At 48.6% G+C, this 11,552-nt stretch overlaps 1 protein-coding gene across 2 annotated transcripts in view; it reads right to left on the minus strand.

Moving 5' to 3' along the window:
• The window catches only part of spock2 (SPARC (osteonectin), cwcv and kazal like domains proteoglycan 2), a 78,846-nt gene extending 67,832 nt beyond the window's left edge, over positions 1 to 11,014 (minus strand). Inside the window, exon 1 of one of the 2 annotated variants that reach the window (XM_072491454.1) lies at positions 10,726 to 11,014. In XM_072491454.1, the coding sequence (XP_072347555.1) occupies positions 10,726 to 10,899 (174 nt within the window). In that variant the 5' untranslated portion in view covers positions 10,900 to 11,014. The remainder of the gene's footprint in view (positions 1 to 10,725) is intronic. The other variant, XM_072491455.1, reaches the window with a different exon arrangement.
• Between the last annotated feature and the right edge of the window lie 538 nt (positions 11,015 to 11,552).

Genomic DNA, 11,552 nt, shown 5'->3' on the forward strand with positions numbered 1-11,552 from the left:
AGGAGGCACTGTTCTGACCATGCTGGCTTCCAAAGGGTTGGTTATCTACTGGTTTATTTCATGGGTGTTGGTGGGATCTTGCTGTGTGCAAGACAGCCGCCACATTGAAACAACTGGGGTGTTTGTGGGATCCGTGAGGAGGGGCTGCGTGAGGTTCGTTATTTCCAAAATCCACAAGGCGATGCTTTGTTGATTTTGACTGGACAAGGCAGCAGACTGCAGCCCGGGCACAGCAGCCTCTGTCCGCATCGTCCAAGCTCAGGTACGCAGGCACTGCACGCACTCTTGTGCAGCCTGCTGCCAGGGAACTGGGTTAGGAGACAGTGGGGGCGGAACTGCCTGCAGCTCATTTGCAGAACGTCAGGATTGGCACTCGCTCAAGAGCCACTGCTGTGCGTTTGTCATTTTATTTTCAGAAATCCAAAAGGATTTCTCCACAGATGGGACTGCTGCTGTTGGCGTGCCGTCACTAACAATGTGACCTTGGCAGGATAGATCCGAGGGAACGCAGCAAAAAATGATTGGGCCCAGGGGCGTGGGGCCATGTCAACCTCGCCACTCCACCATGCCTCACTCATGTCCTCAAACACTCCCGAGGAGAGCGGTGCAGAGCATAGTCGTGCAAAGATGGGAATCTAGAGAATCGCTCTTCGGACAGAACCTGCCACCTTCCAGGTAATCTATGCTGATCTTGCTAATCTCAGGCAAGGAGACAATAATGTCATTAAAACTGATCTCTGTGCACCTGGACTGGCATGCCTGAGGGGGGGGGGAAGAGAGAGAGAGAGAGAATTCAACCAGAGTCCCTGTTGTTGTCCCAATCCAACAAAACAGTCTTCAGAGAACACAGATCGGGGCATCTTTCTGCTGAACAATATAAATAAAAATCTGATCCAAGTTTGGGTTGGGGGGAGGGCAGGGGGAATGTGTTTCACCAACTCAGAATGCCCCTAACTGCTTCGCAGCCGATGCAATACTGCTGCAGTGTAGTCACTGTTGTAATGAAGGAAATGTGGCAGCCATTCTGCGCACAGCAAGCTCCCACAGACAACAAAGGGATAATGGCCAGACAACCTGTTTCCGTGAGTGCACTGTTTAGCACTGCCGAGGAGCAGGGTTCGAATCCCGGCCCCGGGTCACTGTCCGCGTGGAGGTTGCACATTGTCCCCGTGTCCGCGTGGGTCTCACCCCCACAACCCAAAGATGTGCAGGGTAAGTGGATTGGCCACGCTAAATTGCCCCTCAATTGGAAAACAAATAAATGAGTACTCTAAATTTGCAAAACAAATGTAAAAATAACCTGTTTTTGAGATGTTTATTGAGGGATAAATGTGGGTCAGTACAACAGGGATAATAGTTCCTCTGTGCTTCTTTGAAACAAAGCCGTGGGATCTTTTACGTCCAACTTTAGAAGGCAGATGGGGCCTTGGGTTAACTCCAGTTATAATAAGCGAATACTGCTCAAAAAAGACCCATGCTGTTGAAGTCTTTCATCTGGCACTCAACAGACCACCAATAACAAAGGAGGCAACCATTTATACTGCATCAGAAGAGAGTCCTGATTGGCTGGCAAGTGGACTCTGATTTATAGTCTACCAATCAGAGTCCACTTGCCACCAATCAGCACTCTCTTCTGATATGCAGTATAAATTATTGTCCCCATACACTCTTCACGTGCAGTATAAATTGTTGTTCCCTTTACTGTTGGTAATCTTATGATCTGTTCTGATGTGCAAGACTAAAAGCTGAGAGGTCTCTCTTTTTTTAAGGCAATACTGAAGTTCTGTGCCACCAAACAACCATTAGGAATGAATGATTAAGAACTAGTCATTATAATAATAATAATCGCTTCTTGTCACAAGTAGGCTTCAGAAGTTACTGTGAAAAGCCCCTAGTCGCCACATTCCGGCGCCTGTTTGAGGAGGCAGGTACGGGAATTGAACTCGCGCTGCTGGCATTGTTTAGCCCAGCTGTTTAGCCCAGACTGCAAGTTTGAATTTTAAAAGCTTGATGTTATCACAAACACGTCATATTTCAGATAGCTACTCGGTGAAAGATACAACTGAATTTACACACTTTTAGAAACATTTATTGACATGGGGCGGGATCCTCCGTCCCCCCAGCCGGCCAATGGGGTTTCCCATTGTGGGCAGCCCCACGCCGTCGGGAAATCCCTGGGCATGGGTGCGTTGTCGGCGCAATAGAGGATCCCGCCGACAAAGAATCCAGCTCATGGTTCCTCGCAAACATCTCCGCGTCCAACAACCCGAGTTTCAGACCTGTTCTGATGTAGGATCATGGATCAGAAATGTCGGCCCTTTCTCTCGCCACACATGCAGCCTGACCCGCTGAGTATTTTCAGTTGTTATTCCTGATTCCCAGCAGGATTTTGTTTGGATTTTTGCACAGTTTCAGTTGGTATCCATGTATTGGGACACAAATGAATCTCCAGATAATGGCCAAATTAAAGCAAAATACCGCTCTGAGGAAGAATCAGACGGACTGAGGACATTAATTCTGTCCCTCTCTCAACAGATGCTGCCTCAGCTGTGGTATATTGCCAGCATTTTCTGTTTTTACTCTAGTTAATGGCCACCAACTGTGTACAATCAAACACAATAAACATACAACTGACAGTACCATAGAATCCCTATAATGCAGACCCAACGAGTGTGCACTGACCCTCTGAAAGAGGATCCCATCCAGACCCACTCCCCTGCCCTATCCCCACAACCCTGTAAACTAACCTACACATCTTTAGACACTGAGGGGCAATTTAGCATGGCCAATCCACCTAACCCGCACATCTTTGGACTTGTGGGAGGAAACCGGAGCACCCGGAGGAAACCCACGCAGACGCGGGAAGAAAGTGCAGACTCCGCACAGACAGTCCCCCGAACACGGAATCGAACCCAGTCCCTGGCGCTGTGAGGCTGCAGTGCGAACTACTGTGCCGGTGGAGAATGAAATAAAAAAATTTAAACTATACTAAAGAGTCCCAGGGTAAATGTGTTCCACGAGGAGGTTGTGATGTGTGTCTTTGAGCATAATTGAGGACGGACAAAGGCCGGCAGCTCTGAAGCTTTGAATGAACAAGAGGCGCTTTTTCATGATCAAGAAATTACCAATAAAATGGAGAATGTCAGTGACAGGAAGCAAGGGTGCAGGTCAAAAGGTGAAATAGCAGAGGGCGGCACGTGATGCAGTGGTTAGCACTGCTGCCTCACGGCATCGAGGACCCGGGTTCGATCCTGGCCCCGGTTCACTGTCCGTGTGGAGTTTGCACATTCTCCCCGTGTCTGCGTGGGTCTCACCCCCACAACCCAGAGATGTGCAGGGCAGGTGGATTGGTCACGCTAAATTGCCCCTTAATTGGGATTTAAAAAAAAAAATGAAATAGGAAAGAGGAGATTGAGGAAACCAAGAAAGATCTCCCTCTGTCACTCCGGGGGAATGGGTTACACCTCACCCCCCTCCCCTCCTCCCCTGGCGGCAGAGGCAGCTCGTCACTGTCCGCTGGCGGGATCTTCTGTTACCGCTGATCTCTATGGTGTCCCGCTTGGGAAAACTGGTGTATCCTCCGTGGGAGGGGGGGCGTCGCCTCTGGCGGAACCTGAAGATGCCACCGACAAGAATGTCCGGATATTTCAGCACTATGATTTTCCCAACAAACATAATTTCTTGGACCGTTTTCAAAAAAGGAGATCGTTAAAGCTGGGACCTTAAACCCCCGCCCCCTACCCTCTATCATTCAGAATCTTACAACAGCATTTCAACTCATCGTGCTGGTACCAGCTCTCCGAAACGGATGTCTAATCAGTCCCACTCCTCCACTCTTTCCCCAAAGCCCTGCAAAGCTTTCCTTTCAATTAGTTGTCCAATCACCTTCTGAAAGTTACAATTGAATTTGCTTCGCCCACCCTTTCAGGCAGCGCGTTCCAGATCATAACAACTCTCCGGGTGAAGGCAGTTCTCCTCAATTCCCCACCGAGTCCAATTGTGGATTCTCCGCACAGAATGAACCTGCGTCGATTAGATCCAGCCTCGAAATGAACAAAAAAAAAAAAATAACCTCTTGTCAGGTGTCAAAGGTTCCCCCAAAAAACGGCGTTGAAACAAAAGCTGGGAAGTCTCACGGTATCCAGGCCAGCGTTCCAGCGTCAACCGACGCCACCGGATAGCGATTAATTGGTCATTCATCGGATTGCTCTTTGTGGGATCTAGCTGTGAACAAAAAACGCGGCAGCCATGTTGGCTTACCGGGCCACAATCACCGCACTTCAAAGCAACGCACTAGTCAAGATGCTCGAAACACAAAAAGCTGCTGTATAATTGCAGGTTTACCCAAATGAAACCAAACCACCCGGAGGCTCATTTTGACCTTGGTTAATATTGTAATTCAGTGATATTGATCCAGCTGCCCATCTTATGTCTCTTCCGGTTAAAGTCAATCAAAGGAAAACTGGGAAAGATTTATAATGTGCGGCTGAATTGACGCTGTACATTTTGCCCTCCTTTCCAAGTCAAAATTACCCCCACTGACTCACTAGTGCCCCTGGTGTCAATCTCGCACAATTCTCCAAAGCGCCGTGTTGCAACCAGATTGTTCAATACATTTAATGGAAGTCTCATTTACTGTCAAGGTTTCTCAGAGCCTGGTAGGTCTCTTCCGCTTTCACTATTCATTCATAGAATCATACATTCATAGAATTTACAGTGCAGGAAGCCATTCGGCCCATCAAGTCTGCACCGGCTCTTGGAAAGAGCACCCAATTTAAGCCCAGACCTCCACCCTATCCCCGTAACCCAGCAACCCCGTCCAAACTAAGGGCAATTTAGCATGGCCAATCCACCTAACCTGCACATCTTTGGACTGTGGGAGGAAACTGGAGCACCCGGAGGAAAGATTATAATAATAATCTTTAGTGTCACGAGTAGGCTTACATTAACACTGCAATGAAGTTACTGTGAAAAGCTCCTAGTTGCCACATTCCAGCACCTGTTCAGAATGTCCAAATTACCTCACAGCACATCTTTCGGGACTTGTGGGAGGAATCCGGAGCACCCGGAGGAAACCCAAGCAGACACGGGGAGAACATGCAGACTCCGCACAGACAGTGACCCAAGCTGGGAATCGAACCTTGGACCCTGGAGCTGTGAAGCAAGAGTACTAACCACTGTGCTACCGTGCCACCCAATTATTTGCTACTTGGGCATAGGAATTAACTGGTGATATCACACAATGCCATTTTTCTAACCACGCTTTTAATCAAAGAAGAACTGCATTTATATAGCACCTTTTGTGACCTCAGGGTGTCCGAAAATGCCACACCAGTAATGAAATTAAGCTACTGTCGTGATAAAGGGAATGCAGCAGTTAGTGTGGACACAGCAAATCTTAATAATAGCTTATGGTCACAAGTAGGCTTCAATGAAATTACTGTGAAAAGCCCCTAGTCACCACTTTCCGGCGCCTGTTTGGGGAGACCGGTACGGGAATTGAACTCGCCCTGCTAGCCTTGTTCTGCATTACAAGCCAGCTGCTTGTCCCACTGTGCTAAACCAGCCCCTCACCAGCAAAGTCTCACAAACAGCAATGTGACAATGATCAGAACATCGCCTTTTAGTGATATTGGTTGAAGGATAATTATTCGCAACTATTCTGGGAAGAACTCCCCCACTCTTCTTCAAATAGAGGCTGTACAATCTTTTACATCCACCTGTGAGAACAAATGATTTGTGGTCTCACTAGAGATACAGTACCATTGACAGTGCAGCCTCTGCCTGGGGTGGCAGTCGAGATTTCTAGAATGGGACTTGAAAGTACAACTTTTGCCAGATTGTTATTGCTGAGCTATCCTGATGGAGCCACCAATGCATCAGATGCAATGCCTGCTCAAATAGCAGGTGGGGGAATTTCACACAAATGAGTTAAGCGTTCATCCACCAATATCAGCTCCAGTAATTTCTGAGCTTATGTCATTATCACTGATCTTGGCTGCGCTGGGAATAACACTGTCAGAAAGATTTGCAAGTGAAGTTCTTCAAGCCAAGCCACTCAGTCTGCATTGCTCCTGGTACGAAACTAGCTCCATCCAGCAGATGGTGGTCTGCTTATAAAATCATAGTTCACTCCCTGCTGAGGGAGTGACTTAAGGGTTGAAGGCAAGAAAAAGCTGCCCTTGCACTCATGATGCATGCACCAATTCACAGGGGTGTTGCACCCATTACGGTCACCAGACCATTACCAGTGTCCACATTTCAAAAGTTCTTGATTGGTTGCAAAGTATTTTGGTGTCCTGAGATGATGTTCATAGAAGGTCATAGAATCCCTCCAGTGCAGAAGGAGGCCATTCAGCCCATCGAACCGGCACCAACCCTCCAAAAGAGCACCCTATCAAGGCCCACTTCCCCCCGCCCCCCTCTATCCCGGTAACCTGCACTACTAAGGGACAATTTGGCACGGCCAATCCACCTAACCTGCACATTACTATGGGGGGAATACTGAGCACTTGGAGGAAACCCACGCAGGCACGGGGAGAACGTGTAGATTCCGCACAGACAGTGACCCAAGCTGGGAATCGAACGTGGGGCCCTGGAGCTGTGAGGCGGCAGTGCTAACCACTGTGCCGCCCCATGTGTGGGGCAAACTAAGTGCATGCCTTAGTTCCTTATTTTAATATTTCTGTGACAGCTTCACAATCACAGGTTTGGGTTTTTTTTCTCCAAAAAATATACTTTATTCATAAAATCTATCATAAACATTACAGAACATTTTGAATTGTCTTGACTGCACATTTCCATCAGAGTTACATATTCCCTTGACTTTCTTCCATTCAATTGGGATGACATTACACACATATCACTCTTTACGTTACAATTCCTTCTTAAACATTTACATTGTCATGTTTCTTTTATACATTGGAGTGTTAATGACCCAGACCGAGGGGGGTTTACACTGTTACCCCCCCCACGATGTACATTTGCTGCTAAGACCTTACACAGTGGTCTTTCCCCATTGCGCCTTGGCGGCAGCTGCCCCAAGTTTGAGTGCGTCCCTCAGCACGTAGTCCTGGACCTTGGAATGTGCCAGTCTGCAACACTCGGTCGAGGACAGTTCTTTGCACTGGAAGATCAGCAAGTTCCAGACAGACCAAAGAGCGTCTTTCACCGAGTTGATGACCTTCCAGCAGCTGTTGATGTTTGTTTTGGTGTGTGTCCCTGGAAACAGTCCGTAGAGCACAGAGTCCTGTGTCACAGAGCAGCTCGGGATGAACCTTAACAAATACCACTGCATCTCTCCCCAGACCGTCTTTGCAAAGGCACATTCCACAAGGAGGTGGGTGACCGTCTCATTTCCCCCACAGCCACTCCGAGGGCAGCGTGCATTGGCGCTGAGCCTTCGGGTGTACATGAAGAACCTGACAGGGAGGGCCCTTCTCACCACCAGCAAAGCTAGGTCTTGGTGCTTGTTTGTAAGTTCTGGTGATGAGACGTTCTGCCAGATGACTCTGACAGTCTGCTCAGGGAACCGTCCAACGCCCTCCACAGTCTCCTTTTCCCTGAGGGCCTCGAGGACATTACGTGCTGACCACTGCTTCATTGCCTTGTGATCAACGGTGTTTTTCTTCAAAAACTTTTCCACGAGGGACAGGTCGTACGGCACGGTCCAACTACTTGGAACGTTCCGCGGCAATGAGGCCAGGCCCATCCTTCGTATCACCGGGGACTAGTAGAACCTCAGTATGCAGTGACACTTGGTATTTGCATAACGGGGGGTCCACGCACAGCTTGATGCAGCTGGACACAAAGGTGGCCAACAGAATGAGGGAAGCGTTGGATACGTTTCTCCCTCCCTTCTCCAGAGGTTTGTACATAGTGTCCCTTCGGACACGGTCCATCTTGGATCTCCAGATAAATTTGAAGATGGCCCGGGTGACTGCTGTGGCGTAGGGTCGGGTAATGGGCCAGACCTGCGCTACGTACAGTAACACCGAGAGTACCTCACACCTGATGACCAGGGTTTTGCCCGCAATGGAGAGGGAGCGTTGCTCCCACCAGCCCAGTTTCTGTCTTACCTTGGCTCTGCACTCCTCCCAGTTTTTTGTGCACGCCCCAGCCACTCTGAACCATATCCCCAGCACCTTCAGGTAATCTGACTTGACAGTGAAGGGGACAAAGGACCGGTCGGCCCAGTTCCCAAAGAACATGGCCTCGCTCTTGCCGCGGTTTACCTTGGCTCCCGAGGCCAGTTCAAACTGGTCGCAGGCATTCAAGAGCCTGCGTACAGATGCAGGATCCGAGCAGAAGACGGCGACCGCGTCTATGTACAGGGAGGCCTTGACTTGCACGCCTCCACTGCCTGGGACCGGCACTCCCCTTATACCCGGATCCTTCCTGATGGACTCACAGGTTTGTAGCCCGTGAATATTCAGTTTCTGAAAATGTTAATTGAACAAAACTGACCACCAGGGCTCACAGTACAGGTTGAAGTGAACACATTGCTGTGATGGTGACTCCTAAGAGAAGTATTCTGCTCTGAGCATTTGCTTTGAAGTCTCTCACGTTGTGTTCACGTCGGCGAATGTTTTGCAATGCAGTTCTTTTTGAAAAGCGGGGGGGGGGGGGGGGATCGATACATTTGGCTCCAAGTTGAGGTGTCAATAATCGGGTGGGTGATTTCTTACCACTCAGATTCCTTCCCTGTGTCTGCAGCTTTTTTAATGCAAAGTTGATGTGATTGGACATTGAAGTAATTTACATGTGCTGAGCAGGAGGATGTGTTGCACAGTCTGAGTGTTCCAAATCACTCCGACTGGGGCATCACTAACACCAAGTTCTGATTTGTGAAACTGACCAATGGTGTGTTCTCTGACAAGGACATAATTGGGTTACAGCAATGTCCATCGGGAATGAGTTTAGCACAATTCTGTAAAACAGAACTGCATCCCAACTTTGCAACTGAGGATCAGAATGATAACTTAAAATTCACACTAAGAAAAGGCCATTCAGCCAATCAGAGAGGCTCCTTCTACTTTCTATTCATAACTGGCTCAATCCCTTCCCCCAACCTTCATTCAGACAGACCAGTCTGACACCTGCACAACTGTTTTTTTTTTCAAATTTAGAGTTCCTAATTCATTTTTTCCAATTAAGGGGCAATTTAGCGTGGCCAATCTGCCTAGCTTGCGCATTTTTGGGTTATGGGGGCGAAACCCACGCAGACACGGGGAGAATGTGCAAACTCCACACGGACAGTGACCCAGAGCCGGGATCGAACCTGGGACCTCAGCGCCGTGAGGCAGCAGGGCTAATCCACTGCACCTCCGTGCTGCCCTCCACAGTCCAAAGGTGTGCAGGTTAGGTCGGCTGGCCGTGATAAATTGGCCCTTAGTGATGAGAGATGTGCAGGTTAGGTGTGGTTACAGGGTTTAGGTGTGGTTACAGGGTTAGGGCGGGGGAGTGGGCCTGGATAGGGGGTGCTCCAGAGGGTCGGTGCGGACTCGATGGGCTGAATGGCCTCCTTCCGCACTGCAGGGATTCTGTTCGATGAAGACCTGCCCTTAAAAAAGCTGCATAAAAATCTGACCAGAAAAGACAAGCTGGCCAGCAGGTCGATGGCCAGCAAGTTCTGAGCTTCAGATATGATCCATGAAGATGGATGAAAAGCACATACACGCACACACACACCCTTATCTTTTCTCCCTACCTCTGGCCTGCTGTCCAGCATTTGGCTGGGTGAGGAACCAGGGGCTGGCTGAAATAGTTCCACAGAATAAAAAGAGAGACGACACTCTCTTTAATGTCAACGAACAGGGATGGGTGGAAGGGTTAAAATCAGTGCTTATAAACCCTGCCACCAACCTGCATTCTCAGAAGATGTCATCAATGCAGGGCTGCTGAATCCAGAATCTGCAGGTGACCTACTTAACAAGACGTCAGCCTGCTCTGGCAATTTTCATTCAAGTTTTTTTTAAAAACACACCATTAAGAGAGATTTAAAAACACACACACACAGAATTGGGCTGGTTCACAATCTCAGACCTGGTGTGTGTGTGTGTGTGTGTTGGGAGATGCAATGACGCAGGTATGTATTGCTATCGCAGAGCTGAGGCTACCACCCTGACTCGCAGCCTGGCAACATTAACGGGCTGCATCCCCCTTCACAGCCCTCCTTCTAAAGGCTGGTCCTCCACTCCCCTGGGCAGTAAGGGCGGCGGGGGGGGGGGGGGGCAGAATCTCGTTGCAGATACCAGGACCTCGACACGACAGGCACAAAAAAAACCACTCCCACAACCCATCAACAAAAACAGGGGATAAATAAACTATCTGGTACCAAAGTATACAAAATAAACATCAGTTACAACCTCGATACAGCCACTGGCAAATGCAAACAAATGATATTTGAAGCCACCAATAATTTATAAGGAACTAGCTCCATCCTGACTACATTTTTCTAAATGGTGCAATACATAATATCCTCACTGCTCCCAGATAAATTCAGACAGGGGGAAAATATTGGTGCATATCCCTAATAATTACAATTTCACCCACTATTCTCCCTCCAGTGAGCTTCCCTCTCCCCTTGACAAATTCCATTGGGAATTATTTTTTGTTTTTTCTTGGGGGGAGGGAGGTTTAAATCCTATTTTCTCTGCGGTATTTCAGACACGGGCAGGTCAGCCTCCCTTCCTGTTGCAGGTTCTGGGGGTAAAAAGCACTCACGTCTCTGAATCGGTTCCAGTCTTTGATCTGCCGGCTGTAGTGGGAGACCCCGGACAGCCATTGTTCGTCCTCCAGAAAATTGCCCTTGTTGTCCCCCCCTTTCTCGGGACGCTCCTCCTCGGCTGCCGCGGCCAGCAGCAGGGGGATCAGGAGCAAGTTCAGCTGCTTCAGCATCCTCCCCGGGCCCCTGGGCGATGCGACTGAACCCGCAGGTTGGCTGCTGTGAAATGTGAGCTGATTATATTTCCCAGGCGCTGTCCCCACCTCCCTGCCTCTCCCTCTCTCTCGCTAATCTGACACTGTGCGAGTCTGCGCCACATTATACACAGCACCTCACTGTACCACACACATTCATACAAATCAACACACACATGCATCAGTCAGCATCTTCACATCAGAGGAGAAACTTACAAGGAAACAGGTGTAACTTTCAGAAACTGGCTCTAAGATCATACATGTCACATAAATTATATATTTAAAATCAAAGCTTTATCTTAATTGTCAATTGGCATTGGAAGTGTTGAATAAAGGCACTCTTGAAAATATTATTGGCAGAGCTGTTTGCATTCACCTATCACCCCAACCAGTGGAGAGTTTTTCCCTGATTCCCATTGACTCCCAGCTTTTCTCGGGCTCCTTGACACCATACTTGGTCAAATGCTGCTTTGATGTCAAGGGCAGTCACTCTCACCTCACTCAGCTCTTTTGTCCATGTTTGAACCAAGTCTCTACCAAGGACATCACTGCAGGAGTTTCTCAGGGTAGCGTCCTAGGTCCAACCATCTTCAGCTGCTTCATCAATGTCCTTCCTTTCCATCATAAGGTCA

This window comes from Scyliorhinus torazame, chromosome 28 (assembly GCF_047496885.1).
Source record: "Scyliorhinus torazame isolate Kashiwa2021f chromosome 28, sScyTor2.1, whole genome shotgun sequence".
Classification (NCBI taxonomy): Eukaryota; Metazoa; Chordata; class Chondrichthyes; order Carcharhiniformes; family Scyliorhinidae; genus Scyliorhinus; species Scyliorhinus torazame.